The 26,267-nt window shown below is 41.5% G+C and overlaps 1 protein-coding gene across 6 annotated transcripts in view; it reads left to right on the forward strand.

Moving 5' to 3' along the window:
• Positions 1–26,267, forward strand: part of DLGAP3 (DLG associated protein 3) — a 943,374-nt gene that overhangs the window by 843,218 nt on the left and 73,889 nt on the right. For all 6 annotated transcript variants that reach the window (XM_073563179.1, XM_073563204.1, XM_073563162.1 and 3 more), the window contains one exon: positions 4,584–5,011. In XM_073563179.1, coding sequence (XP_073419280.1) covers positions 4,584–5,011 — 428 coding nt within the window. The remainder of the gene's footprint in view (positions 1–4,583; positions 5,012–26,267) is intronic.

Below are 26,267 nucleotides of genomic sequence, written 5' to 3' on the forward strand. Positions count from 1 at the left end.
ATTAAAAATAACAAATTCAACAATATACCATACCTGTCCGGCATTCAGTCCCATGCTGTAATCTGGGACATATACAGTTTACAACCAGGAGCGGTGCTAAATGCGACCGTTTCAGCTGTAAACTACTGCTGAATGAATGAGATGATGCCAACGCTTGCTTCAGAGACACCCGCGCTGAACTCTGCAGCATGGGAGAATTAACTGGCATTTTCCCACGATCAATAATTCAGCGCAGGTCAGGCTGTGAGTTAGCGCAGCATCAGTGACGTTAGGTATGTGATGCTTTATGTACAATGAAACTGGAAAGATAAATGTCATCATATAACAGAAAATTTTGGATAAGATCTCTTTAGTTTCTGGAAAATTCTAGCATTTTACATATTTGTCAGCATGTTCTGTGTTAGCAGATGGGTTTACAAAGAAGCCACATGTGAATGTGAGATTTCCTGCAACAGCAGATTATTTTTCAGAAATAATATATAATGATTTATATACTGTACTTACAAATCTATGTAATTTAGGAGTGTCCCCACTCGACAATTCAACTTTTGTTGCTAGTATATGCTACAAAATAAATGAGTATGGTGCATATATTGCAGCTGGTATTTGAAGACTACAAAATTTCTACTCGGCACTTCCAATTAAAATGCTGCTGTTAATTCTTTATACATTTTGCTAATAAATGCATAATGTATTATTATTATTATGCATGTTTTATTTTCTTTATATATTAATTATGTTTATTGACTGGATATGCTAATTGACAAATTACACTACACCGCATGAAGCATATGTGACTCAAAGTAGTTTGTACACTCCTCAACAATGAAATTGCAAGTCCTAGAACGAAAAGTCGTGGAATTATGGAAATCACAGGATCAATAGACATGTTAATGATTTGCAAATTATGAAAAACATAGAAACAACAGTTTAAAAACATCTCAGTTTATTCAGTATCAAGTATAAGCGGTACATGCAAACATATACGCACTTACACTTCTGAAGAATATTCTGCCACACTGAACATGTCTTGAGCAAGCAAATCATCAAGATCTACTGCTGGCAGCTGCCTTTCCAATTGCTGATCAATAAAGTCCCAGATGTGCTCGATGGGAGACAAGTCCAGAGAAGCAGAAGGCCATAGTAGCACATTCAGATATATGTAGGTTACTCACAGTAGCACAAACAACATGCGGCCTGGCATTGTTGCATTGAAATATGGCTCCTGGGACACTTTGTAGAAATATCTGTTCAACTAGTTCCGCCAACAAATCAATGTAACACCATGCTGTTAGTGTATCTTTAATGAAGACTAGAGGGTCTGGCTGTCTTACATTTTACTATACTCCTCATCATAATTCCAGAAATAGGACCGTTGTGACGTTCCATAGAGAAGGCCTCTTTATGGCGTTGTCCATATGCTCTCCAGAAGGAGACTGGAGGCTTTAATAGAGCAACTTAGGCTGGAATGTAGATCTGTTCTCTTCAAAGATGAATACTGATTTTGTTTTGGACATGATAGCTGGAGATTTATCTAACATGTCTATCGATCCACAACTTTTCTTTCTTACTGTTGCATTTTCAAGGTTGAGGAGGGTATATAAAATAACATTAATTAGACAATATAAGAGCTACCACCAACTATACTAGAATGATTTAATAGAGAAGCAATAAATAAATTAGTAGTTATTTATTCACACAGACTTCATAATATTCAATTAAAGGTGTTTGATTTTTTTACATAAATGCATTTAAATGAGGCTAAAATTCATTTTTGCAATTGGGATTTATTATAATGTTTGCATCGTTTGTCTTCTATAGCCTATATGTTGCTGGACATTGCTGGCTGCAGAATGACTTAACTGAGACTCCATCATTCAGCCCACTATGGCTTTCTGACAGAGGGTTTATATCTTTTCTATCTTTCTTGTTAAAATCCTCTTTACTGAATTATGGTCAGACCACATCAATGTTGAATGTGCAGGCAAGTAGCCTATAGAAGTCAAGTGGTGCAAAATTATTATAGAAGCCCAATTGCTATTTCTTTTATCTCTAAATACTCCCACTTGAGTAAAAAATGTCCCCAGAGCTGGACAACCCCTTTAAACTTTAAATGAAGATTAATTTATTAAATTGTAAAAAAAATGATAAATCGTGTTGAGTCATTTTTATCATATATTGAACAACATCCAAAAAGCAATTACAGAATTGCATATGTTTTGCACTTATGCCACATGTTTATTTTTTTTCCCACTTTGCTCTACATTGTTTGGGATTTTGAATGGTATCATTCAAAACTACAACGCATCCTGCAAAAAACAAGTACTTATACATCAAAATTGATGAAAAATAGAAAAGACATCCTCTCTGGAAGACAGAGAGGATAAAAACAAAAAAAAATATTGCCTTCTCACGAAAGTGGTTAAGGGTCACAGCTTTTTGTCACGCTGTGATGGTCTTTGGTAAGCAAGGGGGGACCCTAACTATCCCTATCACAGTGGTACTCTTGAAGGTAGAAAGGCCCAATTCTTCGACCTTACTTTGCTCCTGTTAAATCCTGATCGGTCTCCTCCCCACTTCATGAGGCATGGGATAGAAATATAATGTAAACAGTACAGAAAGACAAAACAGGGAAAGCAGAAAACCTCTATCCTACAAAAGCACTCATTAACAATAGGGAGGAGGATAGGGACAGGGAGGAATAAACTAAACGGAAATAGGGACCCGGAAATAAACACACACGTACTACAGCAAACCACCGAACACTTCTACAACATCTCTACTTCAATCACTTAGCTTTTGCACAAAGCACAGAAAGACAAATCTTTCACCTGCAGGGACAAGAAGGTCTGACCAGTTTATGTAGGAAGAGATAAAGACCAGATCAGAAGCAGCTAAAATGGAGCTGCATGTTTCTGACCAGCATAGAAAGGGTCATTAACTTCTTCAGCACCAGAAGAAACTAATTCCATTTAATATGGAACACAATGCAAATTGTCTCTTCAGAGTTTAAGAGGACAAGAACTCTAGTACTACCTATAGGAAGTATCAATCCGAAAAGGCAATATCAACTTTCCAACGAGCCTTGTCACATGACTTCGGATAAAAGCCAAAACCAGAATCTCAATTTGCAGACACTGTGTTTCGGAGTAACGATTATTTGGCAAAATAGGGTCTGATTATCAAACCGTGTCTTGAGAATTGGAATAAAACTATTGGAAATGTCAAATTTATTTTGTGCAGCACCCATTTTCTTGTGTACAAAACGTCAGTTTTGATGAATCAGTCCAGGAATGTTCAACTTCTCAAGCAAAAATCTGTACTAATGTTGGTATTTCTTGGTGACTGCTTCCACGCATTGCTGTCACATCCTGTTAGCAGAAGGGAAATATCTCATTTGCAGGCCATCTCCTACTTAGAACTGTAGCCAGTTTATAAAATGTAAATGTCCTAGTTGGTGAAGGTTGGAAAATATCATTCTTTTATTCATTCTCTGCTCTTACCATTTTAGGCTCTACTCATATCTGCGTTCTTCATTTCCATTGCTTTAATCTGTTATAGAAATAGAGAATCAGAAACCATGACATTAATTAACTTATTCATTTATAAAAATGTGTAATTACATTAACCACAAGTAAAAAACACACTAGAAGTTAACCCACACATGTAGAGTTATAAGATTTTCAGAGAAGAAGAATTTTTAGAGATAAAAGCTGAAATCCTTCTTAAAATTCTTAAAATAATACTTTTACACTTTCCATCTGATAATTTGTTTCATATTCGGCATCCTAGATATCTTAATAAGCATTTTATTGTCTGTATGTCACACGTCCCTAATGTCATGTACCTGCCTCACTTAGCACGTTGCTTCTACCAGCTCAATATTGTGCAATAGTAGATGATAGATTAGAACACAGGTCATTTTTGCCATCAAAAATTCTTACAAGATAGCTGTTAGAACAACACATGACATAAAGTAAAGGCCCTTGTGTGTTACATTTTACCAGTGGGACAGTTTTTTATTAATTTAGCATAGTGTGTCCCTCTACACCTTCGTATACAAGGTAAACAGGTACGACATACCTTTCTGTACTATGCCATACAAGCGTGGCTCAGATTTGGAAAGTTATGGTTTATAGCAGATAGTTCTTACAGACAGCTAGAATCCCTTGGAAATTACCTAGAGTGGAGCTTCTAATCTTTATCTCCTGGGATACCTTGGTCTATAGTGGCCAAAGCACCTTAGGTAGGAGCTACCGTTATTGCTATTTTAGAAACTACCATCACTAAGGCATACATGTCCTATGACAATTTACAATAACACTATTGAGGTATTACTTCAGGGGAAGAATAGCTTGCAGCTGAAATGTCTATGTACTATTAATATAGACCATAAAACATTGTGTGTTCTGCCATCCAGAAAGCACTGTTAGTCCTCAGTTTGTATGTGTCTATGAGAATAGTAATGCGTGTATCTCACGCTGCTAGGAAGCAATGAAGCGATAATTGTTTAAAAAAATTCTTGCGCACTTTTACATTCTATAACTCATTTCTCTTTAATTGTTCTTTTCCTCTATAAACAGGAGGGCAAGATTTAAGCGTTCCAACAGTGTGACGGCTGGAGTTCAGGCTGACTTGGAACTTGAAGGCTTTCCTGGACTGACTGTTCCCACAGAAGACAAAGGCCTCCAGTTTGGACGCTCATTTCAGAGACACTCCTCTGAGCCCTCAGACACCAGCCAGCAGTACTCAGTGTATAAGACAGTTCATACTCAAGGCCAGTGGGCATACCGAGAGGACTATCAAATGCAGTATGATCCTGGAGAAGAGTCTCGTCAGGAGTCCTGGATGGACAGAGGCACTCGGAGTCTCCCAGACTCTGGCAGAGCATCCCCGTGTCACAGAGATGGAGAATGGTTCATTAAGATGTTGCAGGCAGAGGTAGAAAGGATGGAAGGATGGTGTCAGCAGATGGAAAGGGAGGCAGAAGAATACGACCTACCAGAAGAAAGTAAGCACTAACTTATGTTTTATCTTATGAGGATGACTAATAATCAGTTACAGTGATGAGGGGTTGTCAAACAACATAAAATTTATTGTAGGAAAAATAATGAGTCTCTCCAGGCACATGCAACAAATAACTGATAAAAATCGCCTACTGACGTTGCACACATTGCTTTTTCATAGTAGATGGCTCTAGTAAGCCATATCTTACTTAGTTGGATTGCATTTAATTTGTAATTGCATCAATGTGATTATGCATAGATAATAATGATGAGTGAACATGCTGGGATAATGTGTAATCCGAGCATGCTTGTGTGCTTACCGAGTGTCTTCGGCGTGCTCAAATAATATGCAGCTTGGCATATAAAAGTTGTAATTTTTACACAATGTATGGTTGTGCAAAAATATTGCAACTTTGATTTTTATGGGCTAGGTGACATAGATTTCTGTTCGACATAGGGAATCCTAAAATATATACCTGTTAGTAAAGTTGGTGTACCACATAGATGCAGACTGGCATAATGTACAATAGCCGGACCCCTTCAGTGTTCATTCCAGATTTGGCATTACAATGATTTGGTGGAGGAACCAGTGGTACTGCCATTTCTCCAAAGTGTCCCAGGAGCCGTTTTTCATCTCGACAATGTTGCTTATGCTGCTATGGTCAGCCTGAGTGGTCTAATTGTGCTACCAATGCTTGCAGCGTCTCCAGTCGTGTCTCACATTGAGCACATCTAAGATTCAATTAGTCGGAAATTGCAAAGTATCTGCCAACAGAGGATCATGTTGATTTGCATGCCCAAGTTCATTCAATGGGACAGAACAATCCTCAGATAACCATAAATAACTTCATTGATAGCCTGTCTATGTGTGTGAGAGCCTGTATTTCTGCTCAGGACACTCATTCTTGATACATGGGCTAGTAGGGCTCTGCATATTAAGTATGGCAGCTGTGTGCATAGCCTTAGTTATAAAATGTACATGTTCTCAAGACATGTAAGTATAGTGTTGCAACATTATTTTGCAGTAATACCCAACGTGTGGCACCTACTTGCAGGAGCTATTGCATAGGCAAGGTACCAGTTTGTGAGGGGAAGTCAACAGAAAAAAAAAATTGAAAGATTTATGAATGCCTTAAAGGGAATCTATCACCTATTTTTTCGAGTATCAGCTACTGGCACCGCCATCAGGGGCTTATCTACTGCATTCTGTAATGCTGTAGATAAGCCCCCGATGTAACCTGAAAGATAAGAAAAATGAGTTATATTATAGTCACCCAGGGGCGGTCCGGGTCCGGTTTTGGTCCTATGGGTGTCGCGGTCTGGTCCGGCACCTCCCATCTTCTAATGGTGACGTCTTCTTCTTTGCTTCCCGTCGTGGCACTTGCGCAGGCGCCGGGAAAGGTCAGAGAGGTCCGGCGCCTGCGCACTGCAGGTCTCTGCTCTGCCCTGAACAGGGCAGAGCAGTGCACCTGTGCAGGAGCCACGACGGGAAGCAAAGAAGGGGACGTCACCGTTAGAAGATGGGAGGCGCCGGACTGGTTCGCAACACCCATCAGACCAAAACCGATCCTGGACCGCCTCTGGGTGAGTATATTATAACTCATTTTTCTTATCTTTCAGGTTACATCGGGGGCTTATATTACAGAATGCTGTAGATAAGTCCCTGATGGCGGTGCCGGCAGCTGATACTCGAAAAAATAGGTAACAGGTTCCCTTTAACACTGCTTGATATTTATGTGCTTTTCTATTTTTTTTTATTAGGTCAGATCAGTCAAGCCAGATATATACTGACTTGAATAAGCATTAGTACATTACATTAGTATATAACTTAACTGTTAAGCTTGCCATACATATTGGAAAGCTGTTAGCCAAATGATCATTTGGCAGTCAGCTATCTCTTGTCACTAGCGAAACTTGGCTGATCATGTACAGTATGTGTTCTTTATGGGGAATCAGCTGTGAAACACTTTCTAAGCGGCAGCTTTCGCCAAGGAATATTTTGATCACTAAAATTTTGGCCAATCCTTCTCTTCCAGCTTCATTTGTCAGGTTCGGAAAGCCCCCCTTACTAGATTGTAGTATAGTCGTGCTGAAATTGTCTCAATTCCATGAGAATCAGCATGACGTAAATGGTAGTATTGCTTCTGTAGGTGACTGTCTAACCATATGGTGACATACTGAGTGCCTAAGATTTTGCAGTTCTCATTTGTAGATATACAAGTCTCCTCATGACATGGCTGCCTGCTTGGTTTTATAGAGAGCTGCACTCACTTGACACCGGATGCAGGCAGATGACGCACATGCCCAGTCATTTACGTTTCTGTATTATTTAAATTCTCTTGCGATTGCACACACTTTGGACTTGTTCACAACTGTGAGAAAATGAGCATGTGCAAGATCGCACTTCTGTAGTAATATCTTGGGAGGACCATTTGTAAACTTTGGACAGCAACTATAAATACTGTAGCTGCAATGATAAAGTCCGTTAGATAAAAGGACGGGAAAGGTAGAACTGTCGTATAGTGATTGATCGCAAACTTGAGCATAGTTATCTGCAGGAACAGACTATTGTTATTGTCAGTTATGACAACTTTTAGTGAAAACTGCAAACAAGTTGCAAATAGCGACAAATATGCAGTAAAATTTTTGTTCTTTGCCTTTTTGTTGTTAACCCAAATTAGAAAGTAATGAGAAAAACAGACTTGTTCTTCAAGTATGCACAGCACAGGCAAATTTTATTATTAAAAAGGTGAAATAGGTCAAATCACACTCCTCAAACTAGGCGTAGATTTCACTTTCAAACAGTGTCGGACTGAGGTGCCAAAGGCCCACCAGTAACATCAGCTCCAGGGCCCCCCTCTCATCTACATGCAAATATGACTTTATCCTCATTCACAAAATTCTATAGCAATAAATTGGCTTCATTGTTAAATTAATAAGATGCCGCCTTTGTCTTTATATGGTGAATCAAGTGTATTGTGCCAAGTATTTTTCATATAAGCGGGTGTTGGCCCACTCCTGCAGGGGGGCCCTTCAGGGGATTCTCCTGTTCTCCCATGGGCCAGTCCAGGCCTGCTTTTAGATAGTTCGAAATGTGTGAGAGAAAGCAATGTAGATGGGCAGTGTAGATGTATGCATGCTCTAGACTAGGAAGTTTAAGGATTTAGCCCTATCTCTTCTTTGGACTTATGGATTCATGCTGGGCTTCCCTGATGAACCCGATTGGGAGAAACTTGTTGTGAAATCACGGAGGGACAGTCTAAGGCTTCCTGTTGGTCAGGGACAGCAGTGGCCTGCCCTGGTCAGGGCAGGAGTTACAGGGACAAATCAGGGCCATGTTAGTGTATAGGGTCTTTTGTAGGGTGTCAGTACCTGCTTGCGAGGATAAGGAACAGGAATCTGTTGTGAGCTCATTTTCTCGTTCACCTTTGATGTCCGATAAACTCCCTCTGCTGGTGAAAGGAGGTTGTGAAACTGATTTGGATGGGAGAAACCTGTCATCTGAACAGCTGGATTGTGATTGGACATCCGGAATCTCTGAGTGGATATAAGGCTGCCGACGTCCTTGTAAGGTTGCTGGTGATTTCTCTGCTCTGAGCTCAGGCCTCCAGTTCAGTTCCTGTCTTCAGAAAGGTAAGTTTTGCTCTGTTATTGTTCCATGAGATTTTGTCTTATTTGCTTAGTTTTGTGTTCAGCAAGCCCCGGCTGGGGCTTTGCTGAATTTCCATTTTGTCCCTGATCTCTTTTGCTCTGTCTTCAGAATATATCGGAGTGCTGATATAGTGATTTTGAAGTCTAGTGACTTCAGGGCCGTTTTTCTTATCAGACGTGTTGGGACATCTTTGGTAGGATTTTTACGGATTGCAGCTAGCATCTTTTCTGTCCTTTCCTATCTAGTTAGTTGGGCCCCATCGTTTGCTCTGCCTGTCTTTCTGTCTGTGTTTTCATCTGTTTTCACCGACAATACATGTTGGGGGCTGTCTATTGCTTTGGGGTCTGCTCTGGGGCAGTTTAGATCTCCCCTTTCTTTCTTTAGGCTTATGTAGTTCTCCGGCTGTGATAAGGTGTCTAGGATCACCGTAGGAACACTCCACGGCTACTGTTAGTTGTGTGAATAGGATCAGGTGTCTGCAATCCGTTAGCTACCAACCTTTCCGGTTTTCTGGACTTAGCTTGCATTTTTGTTTTTTCCTCCTCCGGTGACTCATTCATAACAGGAATCCATATGACATGATTTGATATGCTATGACTACATCTACATCAGTGAGATTGTTTCTTTTTTACTACTCATATTTATTCTGTCATTGATGTTTGGTATGTCAACAGGCAGGTTGTTGATAGCGGTTGATTTTTTTCTTGTTTTGTGTTGAGCTGCTTTTTACGGTTATAGACTGCCCTCTGTTGAGACTCATTACTGTCTAAGGCTTCCTGGTGGTCAGGGACAGCTGTGGACTGAGTTACGGGCACAAATAAGGGACCACGTTAGAGTTTAGAGTCTTTTGTAGGGTGTCAGTACCTGCTTCCCGAGAATAAGGAACAGAAATCCATATGACATGATTCGATATGCCATAAATACATCTACATCGGTGAGGTTGTTCCTTTTTTACTCCTTATATTTATTCTGTCATTGATGTGTGGTATGTCAACAGACAGGTTATTAATAGTGGATGATTTTTTCTTGTTTTGGCTTGAGCTGCTTTTTACGGTTATAGACCACCTCTGTTGAGACTGACCACTGTCAGGTTAGGGTCATCATCCACATCTCTATAACCTTGGGGTCACTTTTCCTTGTGCTCTGTAGGATGACTTTTTATTAGTATAGACCGCCTCTGTTAAGACTGACTACTGTCAAGGTAGGATCGTTATCAATACTTGTGTTACCTATAGGTTACAATTGTTTCATTTTCATTCACATATTTTGTTATAGGTTATTTTAGTAAATTAGAGACTGAAACTGCAATTATTTTAACATATTTTTATTGAAAGCTTTGTTTTAACCACACACATCTTTTTACAATCGTTAAACATGCACCAGATATTTTAGGCGGTATGGACCATTCAATACATTCCCTTAGTAAATCTGGGCTTTTAAGCTAATAAAATAGTGTTGCCATGTCAATTATATATAGCATATCTATTCGAAATGCAATAAATTCCTGATATATGCAGGTCCCAAGCTTGCTTGTTTTTTTATGATTCCAATAGAAGTGAATGGTGAAAGCTGAATTTGCATGGCAGCCTTTCCATTCATGGCTGCTTAAGATAGCACCCTGTTTATTCAGATATGATGGGAACTGCCATTATCAGACATGTATGACATATCCTTCTGATACGCCATAAATGACTGAGATAGGACATTTACCCCTTTAGATGTCAAGTAGAAGTTAACAGAAGCAGATGCACACATGAAGGGTTACTATGAATTCCATATGTGATCTGTAGATGACAAGATTGCTCTTTGGTTTGAAAAGGTCAAATCTGCACGTGTTCAAACATTTATTAGTCAAGCTTATCATTTGCATACCGGAGTGCAAAGTTTTGAGAGTGTTCGGAATCTCTCAGCGTTGCATTAGAAAGCAGTTGCCATGGATTGCATAATGTGCCCGCATCTACATGACTGTGAATGCATCAGTAGGTTTGCCTTAAGCTTTTCCTCCCAGTCAGTCAATTAGCTGGTTGATATTTGCAGTATTACTAAAATGTGGAGAACGGAGAGATATTTTTATGACAGTCTAATATGACATTATTGTTAATAGGCAGGATGAAATAAAATGAATAACAGATTGTATGACTGTGAGTGGTATGAAGCCACAAAATGAAATAAAACCATGTTTTTGAAGCTTAGAACTAATCAAGTAACAGTTCTCGTCAGTAATTTTTTATAAAAGAAGTCCAGTACTGACATTGCTTTACAAAAATCCACCCTGAGATTATGTTCAGATGACATTTTTTGAAAAATTTTTGGGTCAAAAAAAAAAAGGTCTGACAACTCTTCGTGCATTTTCTGCTACGAAGACACTTCATACTTTACAATAGATGTTAATGAGAAGACTACTGCTTGTGGCATTTCTGCATCATACAATGCTGGAATTTTATTTATTCCTTAACAGATTTAAAAAATTTTTTTTACTAAATCACTCACAAAAATATGCTTAAAAACATTTGCAGGAAACACCACAAGAAAATTGTAACAAAATGCTTAAAGAAAAGGAAACTAAGCGTTAACAAAAGTGCACCAGGGCAAAAAATGCCCAGAAAATGCTACATAAGAATGCTCTGCTGGAAAATTTTTCATTTATGACTGCTCAAAAAGCCCCATTTGTGGTTGTTATCAATGTATACTGCTTAATGCACATGTGCTCTGATGTGGTACTAATATAACATGTAATTCAGTTGTGTACCAAAATATGGCGATGTAGAGCTTTGATGCAACAATGATTTAGTAGGTACTTACTGGTAGAGGTTCCTCCTTAGTCATCATTTACGATGTCCATGTATGGTACGTTTTTTCCTCGGACACCACTCAGACCCATAGAGTTTCATTAATCCATCTACACATCTGTTTGTGCCTGGTCCATGAGACTCAGAGACTCCTATTCTCATCAATTTTAAGGATAAGATCTAGAGGGGTGCATGAAAGACATTCAAGGAGAACATTATTCAGGAGACTTTCTTTCTTTGGGGAGTATTTGGTGGCACTTTTCATAACCAGTAGGTTTATCTTGGCTAAGTACTTAGCACTTTGTCCTGGATTCAAATCCAACAAAGGGCACTAGCTTCAAGAAGTTTTTATGTTCTCCTTGTTTGTGAAATGCTTCAGGGTTTTATTATTAGAGTGGACCCTCTCAAAACTCTAAATAAATCTCTTTGTGCAGATAGTCTTAGAATGACCCTTTGTTGTGCATTATAAAAATGGAACAAAAATTTTGTTTTACTATACTCAACTTTAGGATTGAACTAGTGACTTTCATTCACATTTAATTATCGTTAATAGAGTGGTCGGCAGTCTGTAACCAAATGGACAACATGCAACTTAAAGTAACCATTGTAATTCTAACTAGTTGGATTCTTGATTGCAAGTCACAAGGTTAATGTGACTTAGAGATACAATAAGTCAAAGCTCCAAAATGGTAGCAAAAGTCGCAGACCAGTCGCACAAATATTATTGATTGCGTGACTTGTGTGATACTTCCTATTTCACAACATGTCACTATGTAACCCTGTCAGGGGCGTACATACCGCATGTGCAGCCGATGCAGGTACACCCGGGCCCAGGGGCTGCGGGGGGCCCCTGCAGGGCAGCTAATAATGAGAGCAATCTGGCCAGTGCCCCCCTGGAGCCTAGAGGCCGAATAAACATCATGTGCATCAGGCAGGGAGCGATCCCTGCAGCTCCACTGCCTACAAGAAAACATGGCAGCGGAGCAGCAGTGTTCCATCCTGCTTCCTGCCCGCACGTCCTGTCTCACACAGCACTCAGCAGTGCAGCTGGATGACATCATCATTCAGCACCGTGGCTGCTGTGTCAGTGAGCGGAAGTTGCCGGCGAAAGTGATGCTGTTGCTGTGGGAGAGCATGCTGAGAGACGATGTCTGCTCTGTGTGTGTATACGTACAGTGCCTTGCGAAAGTATTCGGCCCCCTGGAACTTTTCAACCTTTTCCCACATATAATGCTTCAAATATAAAGATACCAAATGTAAATTTTTGGTGAAGAATCAACAACAAGTAGAACACAGTTGTGAAGTTGATCGAAATTTATTGGTTATTTAAAATTTTTGTGGCAATTCAAAAAATGAAAAGTGGGGTGTGCAATATTATTTGGCCCCTTTACTTTCAGTGCAGCAAACTCACACCAGAAGTTAATTTTGGATCTCTGATGATCCAATGTTGTCCTAAATGACTAATGATAATAAATATAATCCACCTGTGTATAATCAAGTCTCCGTATAAATGCACCTGCTCTGTGATAGTCTCAGGGTTCTGTTTGAAGCACAGAGAGCTACATAAAGACCAAGGAACACAACAGGCAGGTCCGCGATACTGTTGTGGAGAAGTTTAAAACTGGATTTGGATACAAAATGATTTCCAAAACTTTAAACATCCCAAGGAGCACTGTGCAAGCGATCATATTGAAATGGAAGGAGTATCATACCACTGCAAATCTACCAAGACCCGGCCGTCCCTCTAAACTTGCACCTCAAACAAGGACAAGACTGATTAGAAATGCAGCCAAGAGGCCCATAATTACGCTATATGAACTGCAGAGATCTACAGCTGAGGTGGGACAATCTGTCTATAGGACAACAATCAGTCGTACACTGCACAAATCTGGACTTTATGGAGGAGTGGCAAGAAGAAAGCCATTTCTCAAAGATATCCATAAAAAGTGTTATTTAAAGTTTGCAACAAGCCACTTGGGAGACACACCAAACATGTGGAAGAAGGTGCTCTGGTCAGATGAAACCAAAATCGAACTTTTTGGCAACAATGCCAAACGATATATTTGGCGTAAAGGCAACACAGCTCATCACCCTGAACACACGATCCCCACTGTCAAACATGGTGGTGGCAGCATCATAGTTTGGGCCTGCTTTTCTTCAGCAGGGACAGGGAAGATGGTTAAAATTGATGGGAAGATGAATGGAGTCAAATACAGGACAATTCTTGAAGAAAACCTGTTGGAATCTGCAAAAGACCTGAGACTGGGACGGAGATTTGTCTTCCAACAAGACAATGATCCTAAACATAAAGCAAAATCTATAATGGAATGTTTCACAAATAAATGTATCCAGGTGTTAGAATGGCTAAGTCAAAGTCCAGACCTGAATCCAATCGAGAATCTGTGGAAAGAGCTGAAAACTGCTGTTCACAAATGATCTCCATCAAACCTCACTGAGCTCGAGCTGTTTGCTAAGGAAGAATGGGCAAAAATTTCAGTCTCTCGACGTACAAAACTGATAGAGACATACCAAGTGACTTGCAGCTGTAATCACAGCAAAAGGTGGCGCAAAAAAGTATTAAGTTAAAGGGGCCGAATAATATTGCATGCCCCTCTTTTCAGTTTTTGAATTTCCACAAAAATTTAAAATAACCAATACATTTCATTCAACTTCACAATTGTGTCCCACTTGTTGTTGATTCTTCACCAAAAATTTACATTTGGTATCTTTATGTTTGAAGCATGATATGTGGGAAAAGGTTGAAAAGTTCCAGGCGGCCGATTACATTTGCAAGGCACTGTATGTATTTGTGTGTGTTTAGAGATGGGTGGTGATGTGTGTGTGCATGCGTAGCGCTGTGGGGGAACGTGTAGAGAGGTGAATGGTGCTGTGTGTGTGTAGGCGAGGGCAATGATGGGGGTGATTGGGGAGAAGGCAATGATGGGGTTATGGGGAGAAGGCAATGATGGGGTGACGGAGAGGGCAATGATGGGGTGATGGGGGAGAAAGCAATGATGGGGTGGTGGAAAGGGCAATAATGAGGGAATATGGGAGGAGGAAATGATGGAGGTGGTAGAATGGGCAATGATGGTGGTGGTGGGGAAAAGACAATGATGGTGGTGGTGGAAAGGGCAATGATGGGGATGGTGGGGGAGGAAATGATGGAGGTGGTGGAATGTGCAATGATGGGGTGGTGGGGGAGAAGGCAATGGTGGTGGCAGTGGAAAGGGCAATGATGGGGTGGTGGGGAAGGAGGCAATGATGGAGGTGGTGGGGAAGAAGGCAATGATGGGGTGTTGGGGGAAAAAGCGATGATGGAGGTGATGGAAAGGACAATGAAGGGGTGGTGGGGAGAAAGCAATGATGAAGGTGGTGGAATGTGCAATGATGAGGGTGGAGGGGAAAATGCAATGGTGGTGGTGGAAAGGACAATGATTGTCATGGTGGAAAAGGGCAACAATGGGGGTGCTTGGCGAGGAGGAAATGATGGAGGTGGTGGAATGGGCAATGATGTGGGTGGTGGGGGAAAAGGCAATGATGGTGGAAGTGGAAAGGACAATGATGGTGGAAAGAGCAATGATGGGGGTGATAGGGGAGGAGGAAATTATGGGGCTGGTGGGGGAGAAGACAATGATGGAGGTGGTGGAATGGGCAAAGATGGGGTGGTGGGGAGAAAGCAATGAGAGAGGTGGTGGAAAGGGCAATGATGGGGTGGGGGAGAGGACAATAATGGGATGTGGGGGGAGTAGGACAATGAGGAATGTGGGGATTGGGAATGGAGGAAGGGGGATTTATAATGGATTTAAGAACAGGGGGAGATGGAGGAAGACATTATTATCGCTTATTATGTTTAACACAGTCTCTTAGTATATAGTTTACTCACTTATTATACATATCACAGCCCCTTAGTATATAGTGTGCTCACTTATGTATAGCACAGTCCCTTAGTATATAGTGTACTTGCTTTTTATGTATAGCGCCATCCCTCAGTATATAGTGTAGTCACTTTTTATGCATAGCACAGTCGCTTAGTATATAGTGCACTCACGTATTATGTCTAACACAGTTCCTTAGTATATAGTGTACTCACTTATATATAACACCATCACATCATCATCATAGTTTCCTCTTTTATCATGTATAACACCATCCCTTATTACATAACATTCTCTCTAGTTATATATGGTGTCATGCCTTATTATATAGTTTCCTCTGCTGTTATGTACAGTGCTGTCTCTTATATAGTGTATTCTAGTTATTTTTCTTATTCACAGCGCCCTCTTTTATTACATAGTCCGCTCTCTTGTTAGGTATAAAATGACTGCTGATGGAGGAGCTGGTAACCAGACTACCAGTCCATCATCTCCTCCATTAGAAAAGAAGATTTCCCATGCTCCATCAGCCATCATTGCATTATGTATCAAACAAGAGAGGATGGTATGTAATAAAAAACAGGGCTCTATGTATTCCAATATGTAAGGGACGGTGCTTTACATAGCAAGAGAGGGCACTGTATAAGGGACAGCAGTATACATAATAAAGGAGACTATGTAAAATATACAGCTTTGGCAAAAATTAAGAGACCACCGAAGAGTTTTATAAAAATCATCCTCTCTACATGTCTGACAGCCATTCCATTCCAGTGTCAGTTGAATTCCAACCAGAGTACACCTCATTCTACATAATGTGCTTCTGATTAGGTGATCACCTGAACGAAATCTTATTTAATGAAGGAAAGTATAAAAACCCTGCTGTGTTGTTCACAATCCTCTTGCAATAGGACAAGCTGAATGGCAAAACAAGTGCTAGTAATATCCCAAAAGTAATAGGAATGAAAAAATAACTTTTAACCATGCCAAAGGAGTTGAAAAGAGTCATCTTGAGTGAGGAAAAGAAGGGCTCAATTCTGGCTTTACTAGCAGAGGGATACAGTGAGAGTCATGTTGCCCTCATTCTTAATATTTCTAAGATGGCAGTCCATTATAACAAGGTCAAGCAGCAGACATTGGGGACAACAAAGCTACAGACCGGCAGAGAGTGAAAATGACTCTCCACTGCCCGGGATGATTGTCATCTTATTCGAATGTCACTCAGCAACCGCAGGATGACATCAAGTGACCTACGAAAGGAATGGCAAATGGCAGTTGGGGTGCAGTGTACGGCAAGAACAGTTTGTAATAGGCTCCTAAAGGCAGGGCTCAAGTCATGTAAAGGTAGAAAAAAGCCTTTCATCAATGAGAAGCAAAGGAGAGCGGGGTTGAAGTTTGCCAAAGACCATAAGGATTGGACTATAGAGGACTGGGGTATGGTAATCTTCACTGATTAGTCTAATTTTCAGCTTTGCCCAACACCTGGTTGACTGATGGTTAGATGGAGACCTGGAGAGGCGTACAAACCACAGCGTCTTGCGCCACTGTGAAATTTGGTGAAGGTTCGGTGATGATCTGGGGATGCTTCAGCAAGGCTTGAATTGGGCAGGTTATTGTTTGGCAGGACGTATGAATCAAGCGGCATACACGGTTATCCTGGAAAAACAGTTGATTTTTTCTGCTTAGGCAATGTTCCCCAACTCTGAGGACTAGTTTTTCCAGCAGGACAATGTGCTATGCCACACAGCTAGGTCAATCAATGTGTGGATGAAGGACCACCACATCAAATCCCTGTCATGGCCAGCCCAGTCTCCAGACCTGAACCCCATTGAAAACCTCTGGAATGTAATCAAGAGGAAGATGGATAGTCACAAGCCATCAATCAAAGAAGAACTGCTTAAATATATGTTCCAGGAGTGGCATAAGGCCACCCAAAAGCAGTGTGAAAGACTGGTGGAAAGCATGCAAGACGCATGAAAGCTGTGATTAAAAATTATGGTTATTCCACAAAATATTGATTTCTGAACTCTTCCTGAGTTAAAACATTAGTATTGTTGTTTCTAAATGATTATGAACTTGTTTTCCTAGCATTATTTGATGTCTGCAAGCACTGCATTTTTATGTTAGTTTGACCATTTCTCATTTTCTGAAAATAAATACAAAATTTAGCACTTGGAAATTCAAAGACATGTTGTCAGTAGGTTATAGAATAAAAGAGCAATTTACATTTTACTCAAAAATATAGCTATAAAGAGAAAAATCAGACAAACTGAAAATTTTGCAATGGTCTCTTAATTTTTGCCAGAGCTGTATACATGAATGTGTGTGTGGATATATATATATATATATACACTCACTGGCCACTTTATTAGGTACACCATGCTAGTAAGGGGTTGGACCCCCTTTTGCCTTCATAACTGCCTCAATTCTTCGTGGCAGAGATTCAACAAGGTGCTGGAAGCATTCCTCAGAGATTTTGGACCATATTGACATGATGGCATCACACAGTTGGCGCAGATTTGTCGGCTGCACATCCCTGATGCGAATCTCCCGTTCCACCACATCCCAAAGATGCTCTATTGGATTGAGATCTGGTGACTGAGGAGGCCATTTGAGTACAGTAAACTCATTGTCATGTTCAAGAAACCAATCTGAGATGATTCGAGCTTTATGACATGGCGCATTATCCTGCTGAAAGTAGCCATCAGATGTTGGGTACATTGTGGTCATAAAGGGATGGACATGGTCAGCAACAATACTCAGGTAGGCTGTGGCATTGCAACGATGCTCAATTGGTACCAAGGGGCCCAAAGAGTGCCCAGAAAAAATTCCCCACACCATGACACCACCACCACCAGCCTGAACCGTTGATACAAGGCAGGATGGATCCATGCTTTCGTGTTGTTTATGCCAAATTCTGACCCTACCATCCGAATGTCGCAGCAGAAATCGAGACTCATCAGACCAGGCAACGTTTTTCCAATCTTCTACTGTCCAATTTCGATGAGCTTGTGCAAATTGTAGCCTCAGTTTCCTGTTCTTAGCTGAGAGGAGTGGTACCCAGTGTGGTCTTCTGCTGCTGTAGCCCATCTGCCTCAAAGTTCGACGCACTGTGCGTTCAGAGATGCTCTTCTGCCTACCTTGGTTGTAACGGGTGGCAATTTGAGTCACTGTTGCCTTTCTATCAGCTCGAACCAGTCTGCCCATTCTCCTCTGACCTCTGGCATCAACATGGCATTTCCGGCCACAGAACTGCCGCTCACTGGATTTTTTTTCTTTTTCGGACCATTCTCTGTAAACCCTAGAGATGGTTGTGCGTGAAAATCCCAGTAGATCAGCAGTTTCTGAAATTCTCAGACCAGCCCTTCTGGCACCAACAATCATGCCACGTTCAAAGGCACTCAAATCACCTTTCTTCCTCATACTGATGCTCGGTTTGAACTGCAGGAGATTGTCTTGACCATGTCTACATGCCTAAATGCACTGAGTTGCCGCCATGTGATTGGCTGATTAGAAATTAAGTCTTAACACACAGTTGGACAGGTGTACCTAATAAAGTGGCCAGTGAGTGTATATATGTATATATATATATATATATATATATATATAGCTTTGTCGCCATAAAAGGAGGGAGCCCAGACACATTTCTTGCACAGGGGCCCCAAGCTGTCAGTGTCCGCCTCTGAACCCTTTAATTAATTTCACTGAGAGTTGCTTCTACCATAATAGCTCCTCATTTCCACAAAAAAAGCTTGTCTGTGTGGTGGTGTCTAGAATGAACATTATAATTTGTGGGTGTTCAGAAACCTAACATTAGAGGTCCGGCATTTTTGAGCAGTTCCATGATGAGACAGCTAGGCCACCATATTTTAGCACAATTTTAGTAAACAGATCCTTTTAAAATCAGTAGGACATAAATTTGAAGGTGAACACAGATTTAGCAAACTACATTATGTGTCCACAATCAGGGCTGCCACTAGGCATTTCGGGGCCCCATACTGGCAAAATTTTTGGGGCCCCCTTGTGAGACTCCACCCAGGCTCCACCCCAGCCCCGCCCTCCACCCCTCAAACGGTCCACAGTCCCTCCACTTTCTCTTGGAAAAACTCCACTTCTCACCAATCACAAATTAACAGTTCCCATCTCCAGATCACACACATAGCTAGCAGCTCTTGTTTTGGCCAAAAGATTTTTTTAAATCTGCCACCACGACAAGGTAGACTCTTTTGGCTGGGCCCTACTCTAACCTATTAAATATTTGTTAAAATATCCAATACAATTTAGGTATATTTTTTTATTTATTTTTCAATTTTTAAAATGGCCAGTATCACATCCAAATGGACAAATACCACCACACCATGTCCAGACCACATATTACCACCACATAGTGACCTATAATACCACATACAAGGAACAAATACAGCCACACCATGACCAGACCACATATTACCACCACAGTGACAGAATAATAGCACATACAAGGGACAAATACCACTGCACCATGACCAGACACCATATTACCACCACATGGTGACCAACAATACCACATACAAGGAACAAATACAGCCACACCATGACCAGACCACATATTACCACCAGTGACAGAATAATAGCACATACAAAGAACAAATACCACCGCACTATGCCCAGGCACCATAGTACCACCACATGGTGACTGAGTATTACAATACTGATCATTAATAAAAAAAAAAATACAGTGCTGTGCAAATCAATTGGGACAAAGCATTTTTAAGTAAAATCGTAAGTTGGTTACCAGTCAGTGATTCAAACCAGTTTTAACTGCTTTGAACAGGCACTCACACCTGTTCAAAGCAGTTAAAACTGGTTTGAATCACTGACTGGTAACCAACTTACGAATTTACTTAAAAAATGCTTTGTCCCAATTAATTTGCACAGCACTGTACTATCACCATAAGTGCCATTATACACAGGAGATCTGTTCTTAGTATGCAGTGTCTGTGTACAGGTAATACAGTGCTCACCAGTGACATTATACACAGGAGCTCTGTATATAGTGTCAGTGTACAGGTAATACAGTGATCACCGGTGACATTATGCACAGGACCTCTGTATATAGTGCCAGTGTACAGGTAATTCAGTGATCACTGGTGACATTGTACACAGGAACTCTGCATATAGTGTATAGTGTCAGTGCACAGGTAATACAGTGATCACTGATGACTGTACAAAGTCACTCTGTATATAGTGTATAGTGTCAGTATACAGGTAACACACTGACTCACCAGAGACGTCTCCAGGTGAATTCCTTCATCTTTGCTTTTCATCTTTCATCCAGCGCAGACTACCATCATGTCTTCCAGCCAGGGCTTGTCTCTGCAGGAAATAACGCAGTTATCTAGAGCTCCACTTACAGAACACATTACTTAATTTTTTCCCAACTTCTACACTACACCAGATGAAGAAAAAAAGGTGGTAGTGTCGCTCTGCACAGTAACAGAACCTCCCCCCATTTAAAATAGTATCCTCAAAAAAATAAAATAAATACATCACTGCAGTAATAATATCTCTTAAGTAGCCCCTATGGTAATAATACCCCCCATCCTGGCCCCGGTGTGTCTCATTCCTGACTCCAGCCATATTTTCTCTCATCCTGCCCTCATGAGTATCCATTCTGCCCCCATATGATCTCTCGATCCTGCCCCATCTGTCTACATCATATCCATCCTGCCCCCTGTGTCTCACTTTCACATTCTGCCCCCTCCTGTGTCTCACAATCTGCTCCGTGTCCATTCTGCCCCCATCCCATGTGTCACATTCTGCCACAGCCCCCGTGTCTCACCTTCTGCCCCGTGTCTCACATTCTGCCCCTGTGACTCACATTCTGCCCCGTGTCTCACATTCTGCCCCCCATGTCTTACATTCCACCCCATGTCTCACATTCTTCACCCATGTCTCACATTCTGCCACCATGTCCATTCTGCCCCTGTGTCTCACATTCTGCCCCCATATCTCACATTCTGCCCCCATCTCATGTCTCACATTCTGCCACTGCCCACATGTCACACATTCTGTCCCGGGCCCCCGGATTGCTGCTTTCAATAATAAAAAAAACATTCATCTTACCTGGCTGCGCTCCTACAGTGAAGCTCCCACCACGCAGCTGAAGTGCTCACTCGCCGGCGACTGAATGATGTCAGACGCCGGCGACGTGCGCTCTGCGGCTGACGTCAGCTGCCAGCCTCTGATTGGTTGGCGGCTGTTAACAATTAATGTGCAGGCCCGGGCGTCAATAGAGTTGAACTGCCGCATCGCCACTAGCCAGGGCCCGGTTTAACATGCTGGTAGGGCCCAGTGAGCAGATGAGACAGGGCCCATTGCGGGCCCCCTCTAAAGCAAAAATATGCTTTTAGCATATACCTTCTCTATTAGTGAACTGTTTTTATCAACTGGATGCCACTTTAAAATACATATAAAAGCTTGGGCTATGTCAATGACCAGTTAGTAGGTTGATTGCAGGTTTTAGATCTGGTTATTTTATGAATGCTTTGGAGGAGCAAAGGTTTAGACCTTTAAATTATGTCAAAAGAGCATACAAAATATCATTTTTGTTGTAAATTGTAGCTTTACATTTCATATATTCAGAATAAACCCTTGATGGCATCTTCAATACAAAGACGGTGGATGTGAGCATTACGTACATGTATAGAGCGGACTGAAGAGCTGATCCAGCTGCTTAGACTATGGGTGATGGCATTCAAAACAACAATGCATGGTCTAGACCTCCCAAAAGCTTTCACTTCTGACACAAATTGTTGATCTACTGGATTATACATTCAGAACAGAACTGTACACATTTACATAAGCATTTACAGCTCTTGATGTAAATTATTCCATAGATTAATAGATTTTATGGCAGATAATGCCTGTCTCCTCTGGAGATTGAAGCTGTCTTTCTTGTGGTGCTAGGACTGCCACCTTGTCTTTTGAGGACGTTTACATGAAGCAGCTTTTCACCATTATTTTTATATGGGTCAGTTATATAATTCTACAAGTTAATAATGTCCTCCTTAGATGTCTCTTCTCTAGGCAAAACAGACTTAATTTTTGTAATCGTTCCTCACAACTAAGATCCTCCATGCCACTTATCAATTCTGTGAATCTTTGTATTTTTTCTAATTCCAAGGGATCCTTTCTATGAAATGCTGACCTGACAAGAGCTACCATATTTTTTTGATTATAAGACGCACTTTTTTTCCCCCAAAATTGGGGGTGCGTCTTATAAAGTGGATATACCTTACTGTCCACGATGGAGCAGGGTCCCAGGGTCGCTGCTGGAGGAGGCAAGAGTGGAGCGTTGCTGCAGGCCGCAGCAGGGATGAGGGGGTGTTCTGATGTGCGCCGCTGTCGGTGTTCAGTGGTGCGGGGGCTTGTATTGCCAACTGTTCAGCAATAAGGTTCGGATACGGCTTTAAAGAAGGCTACTACTTGGATATAACACAATTTTATTATACAATGATTATAAAACACCAAATTAATGGAATGGCAGATATAATATTACCCTGTCTTGTTAATTAATTTCATGTGAATCATACAATTATTATGAATTATAGTACATAGAGAAATAAGTATCCATACTATACATTACCAAGCATTGTAGCATCACTTCTCTACTGGAGGGACCGCAGTATCAGTGAGAAGGAAAATACTCTGGTCTTGTCATCACAGAAACCGTGCACCCACGATAGCTTCTGGAAATGTCCCTTCCTGGAAATGTCCCCCCCTCACTGACATAGGGTCCACCTTTTTATACACAACACTCCCACATTACAACTGTGCAGTATGTTTAGTCTGCCTCAGAATCTTGAATCTGCACAGCACGTTGTTGTCTTGATAACAGCACAAGACTTCAAGGTTTGTTTGTTATAGACTACTACAATCTTAGTTTGTTTGCACCAACCAGAGATTCGTTTGCCATTAGTATGTCTCTTAACAATAGCACAATGTTTTTGCTACTGATCATAACCCAGGATCTGTTTGCCTCTGGTCAACTTGTCAAAGTTGTCTATCACTGTTCAAAGTTCAACATATGTTGCTTGTTACAAAGTTAACTCTTCATGCTCATAGCATAATGCTCTAACATGGTAACTAGAGTTGAGCGATACCGTCCGATACTTCAAAGTATCGGATCGGAATGGATCGGCCAATCTTAAAAAAAAGTATCGGTATCGCCGATTCCGATACCGGAAGTCCCATTCAAGTCTATGGGACTTCCGGTATCGGAATAAGAAAAACCCTGTTTTTGCCTTGTACAGCCTCTCTGGGGTCTGTACGGGCCTTTCGGGGGGCTGTGCCGGCCTGCCAGGGGGTCTGTGCAGGCTCCGGTGGTCTGTGCCGGCCTGCCGGGGGGCTGTGCCGGCCTGCCAGGGGGTCTGTGCAGGCTCCGGTGGTCTGTGCCGGCCTGCCGGGGGGCTGTGCCGGCCTGCCGGTGGTCTGTGCAGGCTCCGGTGGTCTGTGCCGGCCTGCCGGGGGGCTGTGCCAGCCTGCCGGTGGTCTGTGCAGGCTCCGGTGGGCTGTGCCGGCCTGCTGGGGGGCTGTGCCTGCCTGCCGGTGGTCTGTGCAGGCTCCGGGGGACTGTGCCGGCCTGCCGGGGGGCTGTGCCGGCCTGCCGGTGGTCTGTGCAGGCTTCGGGGGTCTGTGCAGGCATCGTCCGATGGGACTACAAGTCCCATCGGGCGATGCCTGCTACCATGACAGTGATTGACACATTAGCCAATGATGGGACAGTAGTAGTCCCATCATCCGGCTATTGTGTTGAATGTAAAAAAAAAAAATAAAAAAAAATTACATGCTACATACATGCTACATACATACAACATGCATACTACATACATGCTACATTCATACTACATACTACATACATGCTACATTCATACTACATATATACTACATGCAACATACATACTACATATATACTACATGCATGCAACATGCATACTACATATATACTACATGCAACATACATACTACATATATACTACATGCATGCAACATGCATACTACATATATACTACATGCTACATACATACTACATATATGCTACATACATACTACATATATACTACATGCATGCTACATACATACGGCATGCTACATACATACTACATGCTACATACATACCACATATATACTACATACATACTACATGCATGCTACATGCTACATACATACCACATACATACTACATACATACTACATACATACTACATGCATGCTACATGCATGCTACATGCTACATACATAACACATATATACTACATGCATGCTACATACATACTACATGCTACATACATACCACATACATACTACATACATACTACATACATACTACATGCATGCTACATACATACTACATGCTACATACATACTACATATATACTACATGCATGCTACATACATACTACATGCTACATACATACTACATATATACTACATGCATGCTACATACATACTACATACATACTACATGCATGCTACATACATACTACATGCTACATACATACCACATACATACTACATATATACTACATGCATGCTACATACATACTGCATGCTACATGCATGCTACATACATACTACATACATACTACATGCTACATACATACCACATATATACTACATACATACTACATACAATACATTCATACAATACATACATAGACATACAGTACATATAACATAGAGTAACATACTTACCAATACTTGTCACATTGTTCCCCGAAGCCATTGTCTTTTACGGAATAAATATTAACATAACAAACCACAAAAATACTCACCCACGATACGAAGCAGTCCACGAGTGTGTCCCACGACGATCTTGGGTAGAGAACTGCAGCATCAGCTGATGCTGCCGTTCTCTACGGGCTGCAGGAATCCAATGACGGAAGGTAGGTATCCTTCCGCACTGTATTCCTCCGCCACTTAAAAAAAAAAAAGTCCCTAGTCTCACTTTATGCCATTGCTGCATGGGAAATTCCGGTACAGACCCCCACAGGGTGCACAGACCACCGGCAGGCCGGCACAGCCCCCGGCAGGCCGGTACAGACCCCCACAGGGTGCACAGACCACCGGCAGGCCGGCACAGCCCCCCGGCAGGCCGGTACAGACCCCGGGCAGTCCACACAGCCCCCCGGCAGGCCGGCAGAGACCCCCGGAAGGCCCGAAATGACGGCGCATCATGATGCGCACACACCGCGCATCATGATGACGTCATTTCGGCTGTCAATCAACTTTGAACTTCCGATTCCGATGCCGACTTCCGATATTGAAAAAATATCGGAAGTCGGTATCGGAATTCCGATACAGCAAGTATCGGCCGATACCCGATACTTGCGGTATCGGAATGCTCAACACTAATGGTAACATATGGGCAGCATGACTTCCATAATCACCTATTCTTAAAACTAAATACCTATCATAACTCAGACACACACTCATACATGTCAAGATATGTATCACAATCGGTCCTCGATTATTGATGTCATGCATGACCTAATATTGCTACATGAGACCATAACATTTTGGTCTCTCTTGTCAATCGAGAATCATACTATTATTGAGCACAAGACTTCCTTGTTCAAGCAGCATAAATATTCATTATCTATACAGTTGTTATTCCTATTGTAAGAATACACCACACAGAATTAGTTGGAAAGCTCCTTGTAGAATTCCCATCAACCACCCCCCAAGTTAAAGTATTCAGTATCTATCACTGTTTGTCAACACAAATATCACAGTGGTCACTTGGGTACAAATCAGGATAATGAATCTTTGAAACACAGAGCTTCAAAGACCACAGAACAATTCCTTGTCTTACGGTATTGACACAGAGCAAACGCTTTGTGGCTCAGTGTCAAAGTTCAGCATTAATGATATTACACCATAGTATATTGCAATATAGTGTTTGGATTCA

This window comes from Dendrobates tinctorius, unplaced genomic scaffold (assembly GCF_039654945.1).
Source record: "Dendrobates tinctorius isolate UK_male_01 unplaced genomic scaffold, ASM3965494v1 ptg000015l, whole genome shotgun sequence".
NCBI lineage: Eukaryota > Metazoa > Chordata > Amphibia > Anura > Dendrobatidae > Dendrobates > Dendrobates tinctorius.